This window comes from Arvicola amphibius, chromosome 3, assembly GCF_903992535.2.
Source record: "Arvicola amphibius chromosome 3, mArvAmp1.2, whole genome shotgun sequence".
NCBI lineage: Eukaryota > Metazoa > Chordata > Mammalia > Rodentia > Cricetidae > Arvicola > Arvicola amphibius.
The window spans coordinates 56,717,982-56,741,448 of NC_052049.1; the positions used below are offsets into that span (position 1 = coordinate 56,717,982).

The following is a 23,467-nucleotide window of genomic DNA, read 5'->3' on the forward strand; positions in this document are numbered from 1 at the left end:
AGTAGTGTGAGAAGCGTCTGAAGAGGTGTGTGACAGTCACATGATAGTGCAACTTCCCATAAAGGGCTCTAGCAATGTATTTTCTCTGTAAAGCTCTGCCTAACACTTTATAAAGGCGATGACTAATTGAAAAGCTAAATGCTGGGTTAGCGCTGTGAAGACTGAGCTTTGTCAGGTCTCACCCTCCTTGTTCCCCTATAGTACATCCTGGAAAAGCTATCCTTTTATTGGTTGAAGGTGCTGTCAGTCACTTTGCAAAAACAGTCCAGCCTCTGCTCTGTTTGCTCTATGAATTACCAGATGTGCTTGGTTTGAAGAGACGTACGTTTCTTGATGGGAAGAAAACTCTTGTTTAGTTTTTCACTTCTGTTTTTATGCATGGTGTTTCCAGCCACTTTGGACCAGATACTTGCCTGGAAGAATGTAGGGTGAGTAACAGCCCATCCTTGAATGCAGTGTGTTTGTGAACCTCAGTGCAAGTGTGAAATTAGATGTTTTTGTCATTTCTTTATATAATTACATATCTGTATTTGTTTACGGTTCAAAAATGTATAAGCTAGGTTAGACCACACAGCTAACTGCAGTATTTATTATACTATACTTTACTGTAAAAGACAAGGGATTATTGTTCAAAACACTAAGAAACACTGCATTTATATTAATAAATATAATTAATATACCACTCCTTAACAGACTCTCGGTTCAGCCCTTAGCTCTGGCTTCTTCTATGTTTATAAATAAGGGCTCAGTTCACAGTGTCTCCTGCCGTAATGACGTGAGTGGAGACCTTAGGAATGTATGACTCGTGAACCCAAAGGCTTTAGCCCACATTGACTGGTTTAAGGTGATTGTTGATGGCACAGTGTTTGTGATTAACAAGCACTATTTTTGTTCCCTTGTCTGTTTTCTTTTCATACCTTGCAAAGGAGGATGCAGACTTATTTCTTAAACAGTATGTTTAGAATTTCAACCGCAGCTAATGTCTGTCTTGTTTCCCAATTATTCATGATGTGCCATCGCACTAAAGACATCAGGGAAATTCGTGTGAACACAGAGCACAGCAGTAAACAGAATGAGCCGGCAAAGCATCTTAAGTCAGCAGCTTATAACAGCTTTAAGAAAAGACATTCGAAATGTTTCCTTCTTCTCCCCCTAAGTCAACTAGTGCTTCTTTCAAGCTTACTTTTAAATTGTAAGTGGTTTAAATGTCTCAGGTGGTTAAACGTCACCATGTTTTGTTTGGGACAGGTCTCCTGCAGCGCAAGCTGACCTGAAACTTACCTGTAGAGCCAGTGGTGGTCTTGAACTTCTGATTCTCCTCATACACATTTCAAATTCTGGGATTACAGGTTCTACCTGGCTTTGTGTGCTTTTGGGCTATGCAGTGACTAAATTTATAGCCTAATGAATGCTAAGTACGTCTTCTACCACTGAGCTATACCCCAGCCTATAAGACCTAATATTTCTCCGTCAATTTTATATGGAGATGAGTGGCTTTTGTATTATACTTGCAAAAATAATCTCAAAAGACGAAAATTCATATTCTACCTTCATTAAGGCAAAGAAAAATATAATTTTAGCTCCAGGAGCTTAGATCTTAGAAACTATACAAATAGCTGCATTCTTCACGGAAGCTACAAGCCTAGATGTCACTAACAAGTGAAGGAACAAAAGAATGTGCTATCTATCTATCTATCTATCTATCTATCTATCTATCTATCTATCTATACAATAAAATCTTATTTAGCCCCAAAGGAAAAAGCAATTATGACATTTACAGGGAAATGGGTAGAGCTGAAGTGTGAAGTGAAGTACCCTTGACTCAGAAGCAGAAATGCAGCTTGCTCTCCCCCCTAGGCACATCCTAGATCTCGATTTTTATATCTGTGTGGAAGGAGGGATGAGTGTAGGTCAAGAAAATAGAAAAGGGACCATAAAAGGGAAAAAAGAGGTCTTAAAGGAGGGCTGGAGAGGAGTAAAAACATGAGGTAATTGAATACAAGTGTCCTTACTGTGGATGGGGATTGTTGAGGAAGGAAGAGGAGAAAGGGGGTACAGAGAGGAAAGGAGGGCCAATGAAAACCGATTATGTATGAAAATCCAAGAATGAAACTCAGTGTTTTGTATAGATAACTAAAAAATTTTTTAAAAAGATGAAGTAAGTTAAACCACATAGATGTCCATCCTAATTTAATTATGCATGCTACTTCACTATAAAGGAAACAATTCATATTTTGTTTATTTATTTTTTTGGTTTTTTTCAAGACAGGGTTTCCCTGTAGTTTCTAGAGCCTGTCCTGGAACTAGCTCTTGTAGACCAGGCTGGCCTCGAACTCAGAGATCCGCCTGCCTCTGCCTCCCGAGTGCTGGGATTAAAGGCGTGTGCCACCACCGCCCGGCAACAATTCATATTTTGTAAATGTTCTTTCAAACCATAGAGCTGTATTAAAAAATATCTTTAACACTGTAGGGCTATTTCTAATACAGCAATTTTAGCATGATGCACATTTCCTGAGTGTAAAGTGAAGTGTGCAGTGTGCTGGGCTTCGGGTGGCTCAGAGGCTAAGAGCATGCTTGCAGTAATAAAGACCTGAGTCTGGATCTCAGCAGAAAAGCCAGACTTGGCCATGAACACCTGTCACCCCAGCCCTGCTATGAGGAGAGAAGAGAAGAGGACTGAAAAGCAGTGAGCTCCAGGTGCAGAGAGACCCTAACCCATCTCAAGGGAGTAGGCAGAAGGGAAGACAAAGGTGACCATACCTGGCATTCTCCTTTTCTCCTCTGGCCTGTGCATACACACACACACACACACACACACACACACATGCATACACCTCAGGTGCATATGTAAGCACACACACGTAAGCATACACCTCAGGTGCATACACACACACACACACACACACACACACACACACGGAAGAGCAATCCTATAAAAGTGAAAGTCACAATTCTTTCTTTTTGGAATCCTAAATTGGATTTATTCTTCTGTTCGTTTGAGACAGAGCCTCTTTGCACAGCCCTGCCTGTCCTGGAGCTCCATACTTCATTCAGTCTGATCTTGAACTCACAGAGGTCTACTGATGTTTCCACCCTGTGTTTTTTGAGACAGAGTCTCTTCAGAGATCAGTTGGGCTGGTTAGCCACTGATTCGCCGGGATCCTCTTGTGTCTGCCTACCAAGTGCTAAGATTACAAATATATGACACCATGTTCCATGGGTTCTAGAAATTGCACTCTGAATACTTATCGAATGAGTTATCTCTCCAGGTCCACAGCCACTTACAGCTATTTTTGTTAAATTATATTAATTATACACTCTGCGTTTTCCTGCAATGCCCAGCCACTTAACAATAGAGTAATTTTATGAAAGGGTCTCACTGCCTTAGCCCAAGCTGGTCTTGAGCACACTATGTAGACTCAGAAGATGATGAACTTTTGATCCTTCTGCCTCAGACTCCTGAAGCATTGCAGGCCTGGGCTACTCAGCCAAGTAAGGTTTAATTTAATTTACACCAGTGTTCCTCAACCTATTCACACAGATAGTTGTGGCCAGTTGTTAGTTTTTCCTGTCACTCAGGTACTATGTCATGATATCTGTTTTGTTTTGGTTGAAATTATGTTTCTAATAGAATCTTACTTGGTACGGCTTAGGGCTGTATGCAAAACCTGTCTTTATTGCAGCATTTTAAAAAAGAACAACGCTATTATATGGTTATATCAGACATACATTGGAACCACGGTGAACTTCTTTGTTTACTATAAGCCCTTCATTAACAAACACATGAGAAAATTTAATTAATAGACCAAAGTCTCAAACCAAGCAGTTTAATGGTATTACAACTTGTTTATTTGTTCATTAATATACTTTTATTCAATAAATATCAAGTAATATCATCTGCTAACTAAATATTCCCAATTGATTTGATACTTTTATCTTTCCTAGGTAAAATCTACTTCACCATTTTCTATGTTTTTGTTAATGAAGACACTTAAAAATTGGGTATATAAGTTGACTACAGCTTAAACTGAAGAAAAATGCAAAATTCTGTTCATGTGTATGAGAAAGCTTTGTGTCTCCAGGGAGTGTTTTCTGCTTGCTAGTTCTTCTATTGTTTATTCAGTAACGTTTCAGCTCACATGGGAGAATGTGGAGTTTGCATAGGTAGAGATAAGACATACATTACTTTTGTTCAGGAAATGAAATTTCTTAGTGCTCCCAAGTGCACCAAGATGAGATTGGCCTCAGAGGACTGATTCATGCCAACCTCACTCACAGGGGACTTCTTATAAACAGAAATGTTTGCTAGGCTGTGTGTGTGTGGCTTAGTGGTAGAGCATATGCCTGGCACAAATGAAGCCCTAGGTTCATTTCTCAGAACTGGAAAAAAATATTCTAAACTAACTAGTGTACATAAAAGTTCTTAAATCTCTGTTTGCAAAGTCTCAAGTTCCAAACACTACACATGCCTGTAAATGTCAATTTGTGCCTAGACAAATAATATGTGCTATATCTATACAGTTAGGTATTTCTTAGCAATGGGTTAGAATTGAGCACTGATACATGCAGTGGTATACATAAATTCCAAAGCCATTGTGTTAAGATGAAAAGAAAGCAAATACTAAAGGTAAATGTTATATGACTGCTAATTTACAATTCTATGAAATGCAAACTCATACAAAATGAAAGGAAGTCATTGTACTTGCTTGGGATGAAGGGTGGAGGGATAAAGGTGGAGGGGTGAAGATGGGGGATGAAGGTGGAAGGATGAAGGATAGAGGGATGAAGGGTAGGGGGATGAAGGGTAGGGGGATGAAGGGTGGAGGGCTGAAGGGTGGAGGGCTGAAGGGTGGAAGGATGAATGGTGGAGGGATGAGGGGTGGAGGTCTGAAGGGTGAGGGGATGAAGGTGGAGGGATGAAGGTGAGAGATGAAGGTAGGGGATAAAGGTGGGGGATGAAAGTGGAGGGATGAAGGTGGAGGGATGAAGGGGGGGATGAAGGTGGAGGGAATGTTGTAGAAAAGCTTGGAGAACTTTGGTGAGTGGCATTACTATTCTTCAACTCTACTGTGGCTATAATATCATGGCTATGTGCCAAAACATGAAGGATTTACTACATTACATAGACAGTTGCCTGTACAAAAATTACGCCTATATATAGTTGATAAAAATGAACCAATTGTTGCATACATGTGCAAGGAGCAACTAGTAGGCTTTTCCCCAAGTTTGTCATCTGTAGACATTTTCACTAGATTATGTAGAATAATGTATTTAATTCAAAATCAGTTCTATTTACTTATGTATAAAGTAAGATTGACTGTGACTTACTAAGGTTGAAAGATGGATTGGGGTACACGGGGAGAATTTTGTGTTTTGGCTTGCCTTAAATAAAAATTTATTTTCATGATGTTTTGATGTGCATCTTTAATCCCAGCACTTGGATGATAGAGGCAGGAGGATCTCTGTGAGTTCGAGACCAGCCTAGTCTACAGAGGCAGTTCCAGGATGGGCAGGGTTACACAGAGAAATCCTGTCTTGAAAAATTAAAAAAAAAAATTCTTTTATTTTAAATTCTGTGTTTGTGTATGTGAATGCACACCACCTGTGTGTTAGGACCCGGGGAAGGCAGAGGTGTTAGATTCCTCTGGAGCTAGGGTTCCAGGCAGTTGTGAGCCACTTGACAAGGATTCTTGGGTCTTCTGGAAGAGTGATAGATGTTCTCAACCACTGAGCCACTCTTTAATCCCCTGGTCTGCAGGCTTCTATGCTTGGAATATATGACAAAAACTTTTCTCTGCCTCCCAACTTAGCAATTTTACTTTAGGAATTTATATTAAAGAGAAATCCACAATAGTATCTGAGAACAGTGCTTCTCAACCTTCCTAATGCTGTGGCCCTTTAACACAGTTCCTCGGGTTTTGGTAATCCAAAACCATAAAATTATTTTATTGCTATGTTATAATTTTGTAATTTTTCTACTGTTATGAGTCGTAAAGTAAATATCTTATATGTGATACTCAAAGGGGTTGAGACCCACACATTGAGAACCACTGTCCTAGAATGTTGGAACCCTAGGAACAATTGCTATTAGTGAGATTTTCATTACATATGCTAACTTGAAAACAAATATAGGCTTCTTTATCTTAAAGAGACATCTTTATCTTATAGTTTTGGGCATTCAAGGGCAGGGACCTTGAATTGAGTTGGTCAGTTCCGGTGAGCATTCAATGACTGATGGCAGATGGTGGGGTGGAAGGAACAAGGACACATATTGAGCAGGGAACGAGAGAGCAGGAGGGACCACTGGGCTCTCTTTGAGAACTACTGAGGGTTATAGGAGAACCACCACTAGGATGTAGAGGAACCACAGCACACCCCCGGGGAGCCAAGGACATCCTGAAACACCCAATCCATAGTCACAGAGGGCCTTACATCCCGATAACCCCAATCCATAGCCACGAGGGCCTTACATCCTGATAAGCCCAATCCATAGTCACCGAGGGCCTTTGGAGGACTTTAAAATTTTTTTTAACACACTAAACAAAACTTCCCCTCTTCCCAGCCTCCTCACCCCATCACCACCCCATCCTCTCCTCCTCTACTGTCTCTCTTCAGACAGCCATGGTATATCAAGCAGAAGTGAGAGCAGGCATCTCCTCCTCCACCAAGGTTGGATGAGGCTATCAGGCAGGAGGAACAGGTGCTAATGTATCAGGCAACAGAGTCAGAGATGGTCCCCTGCTTTCACTGTTAGAAGTCTTATGCATTTCTTTCTTTTTTCTTTTCTTTCTTTTTCCCTTGATCCCTCCCTTTCTTTCTCTCTCCCTCCGTCTCTCATCCCTCCCTTCATCCCTCACCCCTCCCTCCCTCCTTTCCCCTCTCTCTCCTCCTCCTCCTTTTTTTTGTTATTGTTGTTGAGACAGGGTTTCTCTAGGTAGCCCTGACTGTCCTGGAACTCCCTCTGTAGACCAGGCTGGCCTCAAACTCAGAGATCCGCCTGCCTCTGCCTCCCGAATGCTAGGATCAAAGGCGTGTACCACGGCTGCCTGGAGCTTTGGAGGACATTTAAACCACAGCATACATATGACTGAAGACACCATGACGCATTTTTATGGTGTAATACTGCTTGAAACAGAAAATTGTGTCAAAACATGACAACATAGGTAAATATTTGTGATACATGCTCAAGTCCGAATATTGCAGTCTGGAAAACAATATGTTCGCATATATATACACACATATATATGTACATATACATATATGTGTATATATATATATGTATATATATTTGATTTTTCAAAACAGGGTTTTTCTTTGGAGCCTGTCCTGGAACTAGCTCTTGTAGACCAGGCTGGCCTCGAACTCACAGAGATCCGCCTGCCTCTGCCTCCAGAGTGCTGGGATTAAAGGCGTGCGCCACCACAGCCTGGCTTATTTTTAAGTTTTATAAAAGGTAAATTATGTGGTATATGTATGTTTATATGAGTATAGATAAAGAATAGAAGGCCATAGATTATAGTTTCTCTTTTCATACTTTTCAGAAATCTCTTTTTGGCAATTTAATTTATTTTTTTAATTGTTTGCTTGTTTGTTTTTTGAGACTATAACTCTGGCTACTCTGGAACTCACTATGAAGACCAAGCTGGCCTTGAACTCACAGAGAACACATTTCTGCCTCCCAAGTACTGGGATTAAATGAGACTAAAGGCATGTGCCACCACTGCTTGGCTGAATTTCTCCCCACCCCCCCAGACAAGGTTTCTCAGTGTAACAGTCCTAGATCTCCTGGAACTGGCTCTGTAGACCAGGCTGGCCTGGAACTCACTGAGGTCCACCTGCCTCCCAACTGCATATGCCACCACCATCCCAAATTTGTCCTTTTAAAAAATAACAAATATTGAATATTTTGGCTATAATATAGCAACAACACAATGTGATATAAAATTTCGTTGTAAAATAATTTACTATATATTATTATGTTTTTGTTATCGATTAAAGCTTGGTGATAGCTCACTGCTTGGTTTGCAATTTGAGTCTCTATAATATCCAGTAAGGGCCAAAAGAGATTCATAAAAAGAGAAAATTTTCAGGGGTTTCTGTATTTTCTATATTTTGCTTGGAGAGGATGTGTTATATTTGAACCAGAAATCCATCAAGTGTCGCATTCCGAGTGGCCACAAGGCTCCTAAGCGAGACAACAAAGCTTCCTGTGAAGCCCCCACTATAGATGTTTGCTCTGCATTTAAAACTCTGCTTCTCATTTCAGCTCTCAAGCATCTTCAAGGAAAGAAGTGATTATCCGGAGTGGGAGTGGTAAGACTTAGACTTGCCCTGTGGGTTCCTGGGGGCAGGGATAAAGAAAGACCCTTTTCTGGGGTACAGTAACCTCACTGATGTTCTTTCTACCCAGAATCCCTTCTGGAAGAAATCTTTTAAAGTAGGACATTTTAAGTGATAAGCATAACAGGCTATCTACCAGTGACTGGCTCGTTAACATCACCCAAATACTCTAACAAACGGCTAGCATCAAGCCGTGGTACCCACGTCATTATGTATTTGACAGGTCAGAAGAAGAGTGGAGCGGAGCAAGCACCCCAGAACTTCACAGCAACACCTACCACACAGGTAGGGCTGTTGGGACGTCAACCTTTAACCAATACAACACACTCACTTTTCAATGCTTGCTGAGCTACTAGGAACTTACCTACAATAGTTATGTTAATTATTAGTATAAGCCCCTTGACCTCTGGGAAGTGTAGGAAAACACTCAGCTCTTCATTTGCTTGTAGTTTCATACTGTCTCCAGAGCATTCTATTTTATCTTTGCCTGCAGGAACTTTATTACTTACTGTTCTCTCTTGACCAGTTTTTCTTTCATTTACATTTATACTGGAATAATTAGCCCACTCTTTGCATTGTACTATAAGTAAATATATACTAATATGCTCACATTGTTACAGGATATAAATTAACCGTTTTGTCTGTAGGAAGCCTTTGATTCTAAGGACGCACACTTATCTCTTATCTTTTATTTGGTTAATTAGACTTTCAACTACAGTCTGAGCAAAAACCATTGGAGTGCATTCAGTCATCACAATCCTGTTACGTTCTCCAGGGATGGAATTCCCTGCATCCTCTTCTGGACTAAAAGGATCACAGTTAAATTTAAGAATCAGACCTGGCTGGACCTTACAGATGAAGCCCCTGGTCAAAACACAACAGTGGACACTGGCAACTCAAGCTGCAATGAAGAAAGTGCCATGTAAGTCAGTCTTTCTGGCTGCGGAAGCCTTAGAGGTACTGCATAATGAAGAAAAGAAGGGAGGAAGGAGGGACAAGTTTTGCTTGTGAATATATGTATCGATATTTAGCAGGAAGTTTGATAATATGCCAGTTGGTTAGCCAATGGCACTAAATTTCACAGTGGACCTCTGGTATCCCCAGTCCTGGATTGTTAGCTGGGCTTAGAACACCAGACCTGGGACCTCCTCCTATGTCCCTACCCCAAATCAAAGGGCAGCTAGTTCTTCACAAAAGCCATTCCATTATTGCACATCATGCCCAGTGGGTTGGTCTTTTGGTTGCAGGTTCATAGCTGGGTTAGACCAATGAAACCTTTATTTCTTGAGCAGCCTGGAAAACACTTGGTAAGCTAGCCAGCCAGCAGGAAGGCTTCCATCTAGGTTCTAGCTTGCTTTTTCTGTGTCTTGCAATGGAAGTGTGGGATGTCTCCTGCAATTTGCTCTTACTCTCTGATTCTGATAGGCAGCCAAGAACACTGACAAAAGTCTGTATTGTTTGGAGATTTGGAGCTAGAAGAAAGGAAGAAAGGATGGAAAGAAGGGAGGAAGAAGGGAGAAAAGTTAAGCTGTTTTCAGACATGGTCTCAACTCCGAATGTTGAGATGAATGTACCCTGGACTTATCATGAAAGAGCTTAGATTGCACAGCAGGGAATGCACAATGCACGTCTTCGTGGGTTACTCAGCAAAATTTCTTTATTCAAGACTACTCTCTGCCTCTAGGTGGTGCGTTTGCTCATGGTGACAGATTCTCAAATCATAGAACAGGGCCTGTTCCACAGTTTGTGTGTAAGAGGACATTTGGTCAAATTTCAGTGAATCTGTGGGCATCTGAGTGTGAACAGAACGCTTAGGTCTGGTTTGACATAAACAGATGAAGTAAATGTCCTGTTGAGGTCAGAGCGCTTTGATAGATTTTCTCCACATTTCAGGCATCTGAGAATTTTGGTTTCCTGTTCTTGTCCAGGAAAAGGAAATCTGAAATGTTCCCTTGTGTTCTACAACCCTCTGTTCAATATCTGTTGGGTGCTTTTGGAAGATTTGTTTTTGCTTTTATCCTGGCCTGTGAGGATATTTTGTATGAACTGTGATGTATTATGCATGTTCTCCTGTGTGCATCCCATTTACACTGTATATGGCTTGACCGGAATTGTTGGTTTGTTCCTGAATTCTGTTTCTTGTTTGAAGTTCTTGATGATGATGGACAAGAATATACTGATATATCCATAAAAGGGGAATTATGCATTCTTCATGTTTAGGTCTTCAGAATGACTGTATCCTAATAAGAATTTAAGGAATTGTAATAACTACAAGATTTAGGGAATTGCTAGGAATAAATCCACATTTGTCGCTCTTGTTTCAGCACAACCATCAAGGACTATGGGAGAGCTGCCCATACCGCTGAGGGCTCAGGACTTTTTTCCCAGGCTCTAATTAATTCCCTACAGGGCTCTTGATTTGTGGTCAGTTGCATGGAGAGATGCTGATTGCCTGGGGGTAAGCTTGCTTGCCCAGGGCTGGCTGCGGTTCCATTTAGCCTGACATTAGGGGGTTGTGGGAAGAATCAGAGCAACACAGCTTTTTACTGGACTTTGGAGAATTTAGTCATCAGTGGAAACTATGAGTGGAGAGAAACCAAAGCTGGTCTTGTAGGTCCAGGTCTGCCTGAGAACTCTGTGACTTTAGGACGGTGGGCTTGTCACTCGTCAGAGGGAGATGGTGGCAGCTATTCACTGTAGCCTTTGTGCCTTTACCAGAGGCCAGCGCTGGGGAGGTCTCCATGTCTGGTGTCATCACAGAGACTCTCCTATAGGTCATAAGGATAAGCGGGACTAGGAAACTTGCAAGAGTTCCACAGGGACTCTAAAGTGTCTTTAGAGGGGCCATGTTGTCTCCTTCCTCTTGGATTATCTCACAGGATTATGAAAAGCAGATGAGGAAATGTAAGTAAAACCCCAGAGCACCTGTCAGCTGCTCTTCACAGCAGTGCTCATTTCTTCGTAATATCAGCAAATGCGACGACCGCAGTGCTTACTAACAATCTCCTGGAGAGGCCTCCGGTGCCTTTTGTTTTGTCTCTGTTTTTAAGTCATTTTTAAAATTAGTTTTATTTTTTATTTTTGTGATAATGTCTGTGTGTATGTTCGGGTGCCTGCAGACGTGACAGGAGGGTATTGACCGCCCCCCCCCCCACACACACCACAAGCTATTGTTGTTAGCCACTCGACTTGGATGCTGGGGACTGAACTGCAGTTCTCTGGAAGAGCATCAAGTGCTCTCAACAGATGAGTCCTCTCTCCAGCCACTTTTTGCATAAATGAGATTTTGGGAAGGCCCCAGTACAGATGTATCTTCCTAGTCACTTTCCTAGAAATATCCAGGTGTGAATTCAAGGTGGGCAGCCCCCAGCTCCTGCAGTCCTGCTCAGGTGAGATGCAGGAAGCCTGGGAGCACTCCCCAACCCCAGAGAGCAGGCCAGGGACATCTTAGGAAGTGGGGGTTTTAGTTCCAGCTAAGGACCCCTGCTACCAACCCCTGTGAGCCCATCAGACCAATGAGATGACTCTGCTGTGCCCATGTGCCCTTGTGTCTGGAAGAACGGGAGTCCCAGTTGCTAAAAGAACAAATCCAAGTGGAGACATAGCCATGTAAGGTCAAACGCTCAGATTGAAAAAAAGATAAACATGTTTTAGCTCTTGGAAACAAAACGTTCAGGGAGAGGCAAATTTGGCAGACAGGTTTGCTATGTAAGTCTTTTTAAGCAGTGAAAGCCCTGCAAATAGAATCCAGTCCCAGCATCTGGGCTCATTTTGAGGTTGGGCATTTATAGCCCGAAGAACTCAGGGTCTGTTTCTGTAAGTACGGCACCAGCTGAGTTCCTTCGCCACCCTTGCTTTGCTTTGTATCCGTTTCTGTGTTCCTGCTGTGTATGGCATTCAGCACCTACAAGGTCCTCACTGACAAAATGGTGAAGTAGCTTTGTTTATGAAATCTGTCCCCATGCCTCACGGTCTTTGCTCCAGAGCAAAGTGTGCTTTCGAACTCCACAGGCAGCAGCCCTGCTGGGGAAAAGTCCCAAAGGGTCGTTTCTGGGAGCTGGCCAGTTGCTTCTCCAGATGATGGGCAGTTTGTGAAGGCTTTGCTCTGCAGTTTGGTTCATCCATGCAGAGCAAGTTTCTGCGTGGTCAGGCTATGTGGTCCATCGGAAGAGATAAAGGTATTTTCCTTAGAGTGAACTAGCCGGATTCCTTCCCTCCCTCCCTCCCTCCCTCCCTCCCTCCCTCCCTCCCTCCCTCCCTCCTCCCTCCCTCCCTTCCCTCCCCTCCCTCCCTCTCTCCCTCCCTTCTTCTGTTCCTCCTTTTCTCTCTTAATTTGTTTTTTCTTCTTTCCTTATGGGTTTTCCAGACAGTGTTTCACCAAGTAACCCTGGCTGTCCTTGAACTCAAAAATCTGCTTGCCTCTGCCTCCCAAGTGCTGGGATTAAAGGTGTGGACCATCACACCTGGCATATTTTGCTTCTTTAAAGTGGTTTCTCTAGTAATTTGTATCAGACAGTCAGAATACCATGAAAAAGATTTGAAAGTGTGTACCTGTTTTTATTTATTTATTTATTTATTTATTTATTTAGTCATTTGTTTTGCTTTTATACCCCACCACAGTTTTCCCTCCTTCCTCTCCTCTGCCCTCTTCCCCCACTCATTCATTCTCCTCTATTTCTCTTCAGATACAGACGAGCCTCCCATGAATATCAGCCAACCATGGCATATCAAATTGCAGTGAGACTAGGCATCTGCTCTCCTGTCTAGGCTGGATGAGGCAATCCGGTAGGAGGAAAGGGTCCCAGTAGCAGGTAACAAAGGCAGAGACAGACCCTGCCCCCATGGTTAAGAGTCCCACAAGAAGACCAAGCTACACAACTTCAATGTATATGCAGAGGGCCCAGGTCAGTCCCATGCAGGTTTTCTGGTTGGCGGGTCAGTATCTGTGAGCCTCTAGAGCCCAGATTAGTTGATTCCATGGGTTTTCTTGTGGTGTCCATGACCCCTCTGGCTCCTACAATCCTTCCTGCCCCTCTTCCTTAGGATTGCCTGAGCTCCACCTAATGTTTGACTGTGGGTCTCTGCATCTGTTTCCATCAGTTATTGGGTGGAGCCTCTCTGATGACAGTTGGATTAAGCATCAATGTGTGAGTATAGCAAAATATCATTAGGCTTCATTACTTTTTTTGCCCCAGTCATGGTTGGTCTCTGGGCCATCCAGCCTCTGGGTCCTGTCCCTCCAGGCAGTGTCAGGTGTGAGCTCCCTCTCATGGAATGGGTCTCAAGCTGGACCAGTCATTAGTTGGCCACTCCCACAATTTCTGGGCTTTCTTTTTGAAAGTGTTTGCAAACAGGCACATCTAAGATGTCCAAGTTGATCAAGCTAGGGAACACAAATATTTCCTTTATCAATTATAGCTATACGATTTATTTTGTGATCATCTCATCCCTTCTTCATAAACAGTATATGATAGCGTTCAGGACAGTCACTGACCGTTCTGTGGGAAGCTGTAGAGAAAAATCCTTTTGTAAGAGCTACTGTGTGGTTTATACTTTCTGAACAAACTCTCTGATCTTGGGCAAAGGATACACTTTAGTTAGTAAGAAAGTTATGCCTTAAGGAATTTGTTTGCACGGCAACAGGCTGGAGAGCCAAAGGGACACATCTTCCTGTTGGAGACATTTATGAGACACAGATCTTCAACATGCAGCCAGTCATTCATGTCCTGCATGGTCAGCTAGCTGCTTCCATCCAGCGGCTGATTAAAATCTTTCACTTACCTCCAGGGCACTAGCCTAGCATCTCCTTTTTCTTCCCAAGGGTAGTCTCTCAACACTGAGAGAACAGAGGGTTTTCTGTCCTATTCAGGAGGTGAGGAAAGAACCAACAACTTACATGTAAACTTTGGACTCCTGACTTCCACTACAAACTCCAGATCTCAGTACAGATGGAATGATGTCTGACTCTCACTGTGCTACCCAGGGGGAGAGAGGAGAAGCAATGCTGTTGTTCCTGAGTGAATAGTTAATCTGTCTTTGGCCCAGGAAAGCTAGGATTTACCTTCGGAAAAGTGTGCATAAATATAGGTTATCAGAAGCTGATAGTTCTGCATGGAAGACAGTTTAATTATTCTGTTTGATGTTCTATGATGTGTAAATGTGTTTTTATTTTGTTTTTCTAATGCTGATGTTTTCTAATGTTAAAATAATGCTGAGCATATTTTAAATTTTATTTTTTTACCTCTCTGTCTCTGTCTCTGTCTCTCTCTGTGTGTGTCCACTTGTGTGCATGTATGTGCAAGTCATAGTGTCTGTGTGTAGGTTAGAGGATACCTTGCAGGAATTGATTCTCTCCTTTCACCGTGTTGGCTCCAGACATCAATCTCAGAAATCCAGGCCATCAGACCTGGAGACAGGTGCCCCCGACCAGCTGAGCCATTTTGTAGTCTGAGTCCTTCCTATTTTGATGAACTCTGTTGTTTTCGTTTTCGTAGGTTATCTTTAAAGTTTGGTGATGCTGAAAATCCCAAGGACATTGACATAAGGTGGGTACTGCTATAGCTTCAGCATGTCAGCCATACTGTGCTCTACTTAACACACTCACTCCCCTGTGGGCATCAAGGGCCAGGCATTTACCTTTCTGGAGACACATCAGATCCAGAGCTAAGTATACTGAAAAGTCAGTGGCCATGTCAGATGGATTCTGTAGGGATACTTTCTACACATCAAAGTCCATATGTAGCTCAGTCCTCTGAGAATTCAGTGATTGTTGGTACGAGGGTCCTGTAGGAATGTTTTCTTTATTATTATTGTTATTGAATTCTTTTTATAACCACTATGGAAACACCTCTACTCCTTGCTCTCTTCAGTGAGGAGTTTCTCACTGACTGAGCATGAGCACATGAACTGAGAACCCAGAACAAAGATTAATACTGAGTGGAGGCCAATAGGCTTCAGGCCCTGATTGATTCTGGTGATTTCATTGCATCGTCTTTTAAGAATCACATGATTTGACGACAGTGATGAGATCTTCGCTGTCACAACTCTCCATTTTCCTCTGCTTGTGACAGAAGGCCGCATCTACTGATAATGACTTATTTTAGCAGTCAGTAATCAACAAATTTGAAGGCCGATCATTTTTTTTTCTTGTGTCAGGTGGCACATCCCTTTAATCCCAGCAATCTGGAGGTAGAGGCAGGCAGATCTCTGTCAGCTTGAGAAACATAGTGAGCTCTAGACCAACCAACACTACATAATATGACCCTGTTTCAAGTTGTTTTACTTCCCATAAAAATGTCAATAATTTTCCCAGCAGTTGGTGATCAAAAAATCTGAAGGGAAGACACTTTTTTTCCCTCAAAAATTCACTGTATGGCCCAGGAGATGGCTCAGTCAATGCAGACAGAAGGATCTGAATTTGAGTCCTAAAACCATGTTAAAAGCCTGGGTGTGGTGCTATTGCTTGTACCCCTGGTACTGGGTAGGTGGGGACAGGTGGCCATATAGGCCAGTGAGAGACTCTGTCTCAAAAGAAAAAAAGGAGAAAAGTTGGGTAGTGCCTGACAAACAACACACAAACACACACACACACACACACACACACACACACACTCACACCAGAGCTTCCCTTCCTATAGGATGAACTTTTCAGCCGAGATGAGCACTTTTGCCTTAAGCTGTATTTGGAAAACAAGTGGGGTGTGCCCGGCAGGCTCTCCAGCACTGTGTGCTCTGTGGCGATCTGGCTATGTGGAAACATTTAGAGTCTCCAATAAAAAGTTCCGTAGGCAGACTTGCTTGAGAAAGACCACACGACATAACTTTATTCATTCAAACACCTGAAAAACTGGAAAATACCTCTGGAAATTGTCATCGTTACCATCGTCATCATCACATAGGATAAAGGTGTGTGGCATATGTGCCCACTCTCCATGTCTACTCCACTTGCCCGTCTGCCCATTCTCTCTCCCTAAACTCCTTTCTGGCCTAAGAAAGCTGTGCCTGCTAGTTTCTGTTGACACAGAGCTAGGGCATCCTTGAGCGAGAGGGAGTCACCATTGAGAAAATGCCTCCTCCTTAAGACTGGCTGGTGCGCAAGGCTATTGGGTGTTTTCTGATGTAGTCATTGATGTGGGAGGGCCCAGCCCATTGTGGGTGGTGGGTGGTGCCACTTCTAAGCAGGTGGGCCTGGGTTCACTAAGAGAGCAGTCTGAGCAAGTCATGGCAAGCAAGCCAGTAGACAGCACTCCTCCATAGCGTCTGCATCAGCTCCTGTCACCAGGTTCCCGCTTTGTTGAGCTCCTGCCTTGATTTACCCCAGTGATGATGGTTACCTGGGAAGTTACTTCCTCAAAGTGATTTAGGTCATGGTACTTTTATCACAGCAATGGAAAGCCTAACCATGATGGTTTTGGCTTACTATGCTTGAGAGACCAAAAACCAAACAAACAAAAAACAAAACAAAACAAAAAAACCCGACCAACCAACCAAACAAACAAAACCCAAACAAAACAAAACAAAACAAAAAACCCTCTAATACCTAAGCCCCTACCTTGTACAGGCCATACCCCTCTCTCCCCTAGAAACTGAAGACTATTCTTAAATTGACTGATCTTATAAAATTGCTCTTCTAGCCAGCTAACTGCTATTTTTGCTTTTGTAATCAAACTTTTATGCTCTGCTCAGAAAGAGGACTAGGACCAGGGCAAGACACACGATAAAGTTAGAGCCTGCCAGCACACAGGCAGGCTGCTTGTGATCTTTCAGGTTCCTTTGTGAGTCTCAGGCTAATATGACCGGGGGCTGCATCTTGGGATGGGTCTCCGGTGCAGTCCTGGCCCCACAGATGCCAGGACCTAGGTAAAAAGGCTCTTTTTATTAGAATGTATTTATGGTCATGGTCACTCTCTGAGTGAACCCCGACCCATAACACGACCTCTGCCTTCCGTCCTTGTCATGGAAGAGCATGAGCACCCCAGCCTCCTCTACTCCAAGTGAGGCTGCTCAGACCAGTGTTGTACATTTGGTTCTTCCCACTATGAAAACACCCTCAACCCCTCACCCCCAGCCCGCGGCCTCCTGTCCCATCTACTACTGTTGCTCTTTTCTCCATTCTATGTAAGAGTGACTGAACCTTTATGTTCTATAGACCCGAGTGACTGAACCCTTACATTCTATAGACCCGAGTGACTGAACCCTTACATTCTATAGACCCGAGTGACTGAACCCTTATGTTCTATAGACCCGAGTGACTGAAACCTTACACTCGTATCTTTGTCTCAGGATCTGCTTCTACAAGAACACAGAATCAGATAATGAAAACAGAAAAAAACAGAAATATGGAGTATAGTGATATATTATTTATGTTTTAATAAATAAAACTTGCCTAAAGATCAGAAGGGCAAAGCTAAGCCACAAGAGGTCAGGCAGTGGGGGCTCACCTTTAATCCCAGGATTTGGGGGGTAGAGGCAGAGGGATCTCTGTGAGCTCAAGGCCACCCTGGGCTACACAAGAGCAATGCTGAAACAAATCCAGGTCGTGGTGGTGGCTCACACCTTTAATCCCAGTACTAGAGAGGCATATGAAATGGGAGGAGAAAGAGGCTCGCTCGGGCTGCTTAGTCTGCAGTCATACTTCAATAGAGGCGAGACTGTTCTAGTGGCTTGGCTGCTTTGCTTTTCTGGTTTTCTGGCTAAGCCCCAATATCTAACTCTGGGTTTTGATTATTTGCTCTACAATGGAGCTATAAGAATGAGAAAATAAGCCAGGCAATGTGGACAAATGCCTTTCTTTAATCCCAGCATTCAGGAGGCAGAGGCAGGGGTGCCTCATGAGTTCGTGGCCAGCCTGGTCTATAGATGAAGTTTCAGACAGCCAGGGCTACATAGAGAAACCCTGTCTAGAAAAACAAAAAACACAAATAAGTGACAAGAAAAGAATAAGAAAATAAAAGTGACCGATAGTCCACCTGTATTTGCAATTACTACTGTTTTAATCCCACCATTCCTGACTTTGGTTCTATGTAATATTTCATCCTTAAAAAATAAAAGACAAGTATCGCGAGCTATATCCACTGTATGTTTTCGTGATCGGAGAATGTTCCTCGTTAATGCTGTGAGCAGTGAGGTTGCTGGCCTCAGGTAGCTTCTGAAAGGCAGCAAAACACATCACTCTGAGAGAAACTGGGCAAGGCATTTTGTTCCTCTGGGCTCAGTTCCTCATCGGTGACACTAGGCTAGCACTATTGTCTGTCTCATAGTGCTGCGGTAAGCTTCAGGAAATACACGTGAGTAACAAATGCGGCTGGCTCAGAAGAAAGCTATTACTATTATTTTATGACAACTTAATTCTTTGTTAATATACATCTATGTTTTTATCAAATTTGTGTCAATGATAAACACTTTGATTCTTAGAAAAGACCCCCCCCTCCACACACACACCTTTGACTTTTTGTAGGATTTTCGTATTGCTTTTTCCTCTTGGCAATCGCTAACAGGCCAAAGCGAAGCCTCTCCCTGGTTCGATTCCACAGCCTGACAAAAGAGGGCGCCATTGTACTGTCCACAGGTGGCTCGGCCTGCGACAGTAAGAGAGCGCGGGCTAACACTAACGTACAATCCTTTCCAGGTTCACCCTAACCAATTACAACAAGCTGTCCAGCCAGAGCTGGTTTAGTTTACACCGGGTCGAGATCATCTTCAACAATTCGGTGCAAGCAGCTTTTAATGCAACTGGCATCTATGCTCTGTCAAGTTACTCCTACCGCTGCCAACGAGTCAGCAGCCTGCGCAGGAACGACGCTCTACTGTTGCTGGGCAGCTCCGACGATGTGACAAGCCTGTGGGAGGTCACGTTTATTGATTTCCAGGTAATAAGTTAAAACATGTGGTCGACACGCCCGCATACTTGGTGCCAAAGAAACAGTGTTTGTTGAAGTCACATAAAACAAGAGTCTAAAGGAAGAGCCTTTAAGGCAGTGAGGGTTTATTCTCGGTCTTCTGAGGTGTGAAATGGAGTCCTCCAGGGCTGGAGTTTTATGTTCCTGTTTACCCAGTCACCAGGTACTTATCTAAACCCTAGGGCAGCTGTGGCTGAAGCCGATGACTGACACTTCCGGGGCCCAGAGGCTCCGTACGCAGAGGCACCACGGGGCAGTTTCTTTATTCACTTCTGAGACTGAAGCGGTGATCTTATCTGGGCGGATAGGAAAGTACAGCTGCTGTGTGAAAGACAGCGTTGACAGTTAGCATGGGAATGGAGTCACCAACCAGTCGAAATTAGCCCAGAGGATCTTGAAAGCCCTGGAAGAAAGACGTGGGAACGTGACAGGCGCTTTTGCACCCCAGCATCCCAGAATCCTCTCAGGCTGAAGGACAAGGTTCCTCTATCTTGTTTACCTGTGTGGCCAGTGCTTACTCCCTGAGGTGGCAGGCTCGGCATTGCACGTCCCTTATAAGGACCTGTTCCCACTTTGTCCACAAAGCCTGGGTATACATATTCATGTGCATTCCTCTCAGCTTGGGGGAGGTACGGTGTTGACACAAGGCTAAGGGGAAGGGAAGAGCATGCAGTCTGGAGGGAGGCAAACCTGAATTGAAAATCACTCCTCTGCTTCACGGTTAAGTTATCCTTGCCAGTTTCTGACCTATCTTCATCAATGTAGAAAGTACATGCATCTCGTAAGTGGGAAGCAGGACCATTCCAGGCATGGAATAGCAGTGCCACTCATGCCAACATATGCTAATGGTTAAGGCAATACATTTATGTTATGTATGTAATATGACAAAAATAACAAAAAAACACATGGGCAAAGACCATGGGTGGGGATTTCGAATGGAAGGAAAGGGACAGAGTCTGAAGCCACCAGTGAGACTGGTTCACAAGCCCACAGGTTAACCTCTCTGCGGGCTGGATGAGGCACAGGAATGTCAATTCTGAGTTTCAGAGCCGCAGTGAAAGGAAGCAACACTCCAGCATCTGTTCACAGGGCTCCCCAATACTCCAGTGTGTATTCACAGGGCCCCCAACACCCCAGCATCTATTCACGGAGACCCCAACACCCCAGTATCTGTTCACAGGGCCTCCAACACCCCAGCATCTATTCACAGGGCTCCAACAACCCAGCATCTGTTTGCAGGGCCCCCAACAACCCAGCATCTGTTCACAGGGCCCCCAACACTCCAGAGAGCTTTCTGTGCAGAGCACAGTCCTCCTCTGGGTTGTGCACCGTGTTTGCATGACAGCAGTCTCCCCACAGGATACGTATATCCTAGCCTTGTGCAAGCACCTAGAATGTAAACAGAGGCAAAAATGCAAGCTCAGGCCAGGGGAAAGGCGTGTTCACACTGCAGGTTTGCTGGTCTTTCTTACAGAATAAACATCTATCCCTCAGCTGATCCTAATCCCTTCTGTGGGTACCAAATCCATGCAAGCTCAAGTTCCTTACGGAAAATGGTATGGTATTTGTGTGTAACTCAAGTAAAGCCGGCTATGTTAGTGATAAGAGGAGCAGAGATAGAAGACACCAGAAGCCTTGGAGTCATCAGCTGAGTCTGAGGATGAAATCAGGCTTCCCAGGTGTAAATTTTATCACCACACATTTTCTGCTGTGTGACTCCAGGTGAGCTACTGAACTTTGCTGAGCCTCGATTTCAAGTCATAAAACAGTCCCTTGCTTCGAGCCCGCCATGAAGACTAAACTAGGGAAGGAGTAGTACCTGGCATGCACAAGGTCTTCACATGTGTGCTTTACCGTCTCAGCACCCATGATCTCCCTAAGCGACGCCTTCCAACCTCTTCCTGTCAGTGACTTCAGAGGCTGCACTTCTCAAACCCAGAGCTTGCCTTGAGTTGGAGACACAGCAGAAGTGTGGTTTAATACGAGCTCAAACAGTCCTAAGAACCAGATTAAAGGAAGTCTTATCTCAGAGTCTTGAATTGCGGGAGGCTTGCTTGCCACAATTTATCCATCTCAGAGTGGTTGGTTGGTTTTGCTTTCAAATCAAGTTTCAAGCCAGGGATGGTGGCTCCTGTCTGCAATCCTAGAACCCATGAGGCCGAAGCAGGAAGAATCCAGTGATCTGGGGGCCAGTCAGGCTATACTGTGAACCCTCAAACAAAATCTCACTGTCCCAATCAGCAGAATCATCATTATCAGATCAGGTGCTAAAATCATTCTACAATTTGGTGGTGGTATGTGCCCTAGTCCCCTTTTCCATTGCTTGGTAAAACACCCTCCCAAAAGCCACTTTAAGGGAGAAAACTGCCTTTGGCTCACAGCTACAGGTTCCAGCCCATCACTTCAGAAGTCACCACAGTGGAAACTTGAGGCAGCCAGTCATGTCCACAGTCAAGAGCATAGCTGCATGCACGCCACTCAGCTCATGCATCTCACGTTCACACAGTCTGCGACCTAAACCTAGGGAATGGTGCCATCCACCATCCACAGTGGGCTGGATCTTATCACACCAATTTACATAACTCAGACGATCCTCCCCCCACAGACATACCCACGGGGAATCTGATATATACATTCCCTCCCTGACACTCTTCTCCTTGGTGGTTCCAGATTAAGGGGTTGGCAGTTAAAAACTAACCACAATATATAAAATTTGGTTAGCTGGGCCCAGAATCACCAGCACAACCAGAAATGATTCTTAGACAGAAGGCATAGGCTACTCCTGATCTTCTCTTTCTCCGCACAGATCCAAGGCTTCTCCATTAAGGGGGCACAGTTTGCCCAGGCCCGAGATTGTGGCTCTTCCTTCTCACCTGCTGTTCTCATTGGCCTGGCCATGTCCCTGATTCTGTTGCTGGTGCTGGCCTATGCCCTGCATATGCTCATCTACCTGCACTATCTGGACCGTCACTATGAGTTCATCACGTCTCCTGTGCACTTTCCTCCTCGAAGTGAGCTAGACACAGGGGAGGAGAAGGAGCTGCTGGGGAGCCAGGGAGCTGAGTGCTATGAGCTGAGGAGCCAACAGATCTGCAAAATCTATATTTAGCAGCCTGAATCTCTGTCTCTTCACCAGGGCCACACTCAGGTCTGAAAGATATTGTTCTCTGACTTGTGTATTGTTTGATTAAAAAAGAAAGAAAGAAAAAAAAAGGAAATACCTTGGCAATGAGCTAATTTTTAGTATCTATTGGTTTTGCTAGTTAGATCTTGGGCTGTACAAAACTATCTCAAGGGACCCCACAGAGATCCCACAGGGATAAGCAGGACCAATGCCTTGGGCATGACAAAGAAAGAGAAAAAAAAGGCTGGGTTTATATCAACCTGACACAAGCTATAGTCATTGGGAGGAGGAACCTCAACGGAGAAAATGCCTCCATAAGACTGAGCTATAGGCAAGTTGGTAGGACATGTTCTTAGTGACTGATGGGAGAGGGCCCATTCCATTGTGGGTGATGTCATCCCTGGGCTGATGGTCCTGGGTTCTATAAGAGAGAATGTAAACAGAGACTCTGCTTTGGTTTCCTGGCTGCCCAGACTCGAATAATCACACAGAAGCTGTATTAGTTACAACACTATTTGGTCAACGGTTCAGGCATATTTCTAGCTAGCTCTTACATCTTTAATTAGCCCATGTCTATTACTCTGTGTATTGCCATGAGGCTGTGGCTTACCCATAAGGTTCTGACATCTTTCTCCTTCAGCAGCTACATGGTGTCTGCCTGACTCTGCCTTTTTTTCTCCCAGCATTCAGTTTAGTTTTCCCGCCTAACTCTATTTTGCCTGGCCAGAGGCCGAATGAGCTTCTTTATTAACCAATGCTAAAAAGCATATTCATAGCATACAGGGGGAGTCCCACACCACAAGAAGACTGAGCAAGCCATGATGAGCAAAGTAACACCCTTCCATGGCTCCTGAATCAGCTCCTGCCTCTAGGCGCTGGCCCTGTTTCAGTTCCTGTCCTGACTTCCTTTAGTAATGAACAGTGATGTAGAATCATAAGCCAAATAAACCCTTTCCTGCCCATGTCGCTTTGGTCATGGTGCTTCGTCACAGCAATAGAAACCCCGACAAAACCACTAGGTGAGGGGAGCGAGGCGGCAGGAGAAGTTCAGCTCTTTAAGTATATTGTGACAGTTTACATCCCCCCTCAGGAATTATACTGTAGT

At 43.9% G+C, this 23,467-nt stretch overlaps 1 protein-coding gene across 1 annotated transcript; it reads left to right on the forward strand.

Annotated features, from left to right (window-relative positions):
• The first annotated feature begins 333 nt into the window (after positions 1 to 333).
• LOC119809226 (V-type proton ATPase subunit S1-like protein) lies at positions 334 to 22,347 on the forward strand. Its single transcript, XM_038322089.1, has 7 exons — positions 334 to 428; positions 8,267 to 8,313; positions 8,564 to 8,625; positions 9,045 to 9,262; positions 14,835 to 14,885; positions 18,968 to 19,208; positions 22,045 to 22,347. The coding sequence occupies exons 1-7, from the start codon at positions 334 to 336 to the stop codon at positions 22,345 to 22,347; spliced, it is 1,017 nt and encodes a 338-aa protein (XP_038178017.1).
• Positions 22,348 to 23,467: the final 1,120 nt, after the last annotated feature.

Bases quoted from the DNA above. Each gene is read 5' to 3' on its own strand.
- LOC119809226 (XM_038322089.1), top strand. From the start codon at position 334: ATGGGAAGAAAACTCTTGTTTAGTTTTTCACTTCTGTTTTTATGCATG. The intron at 429-8,266 runs GTGAGTAACAGC...TTCTCATTTCAG, and splicing joins CTTGCCTGGAAGAATGTAGG to CTCTCAAGCATCTTCAAGGA. The intron at 14,886-18,967 runs GTGGGTACTGCT...AATCCTTTCCAG, and splicing joins CCCAAGGACATTGACATAAG to GTTCACCCTAACCAATTACA.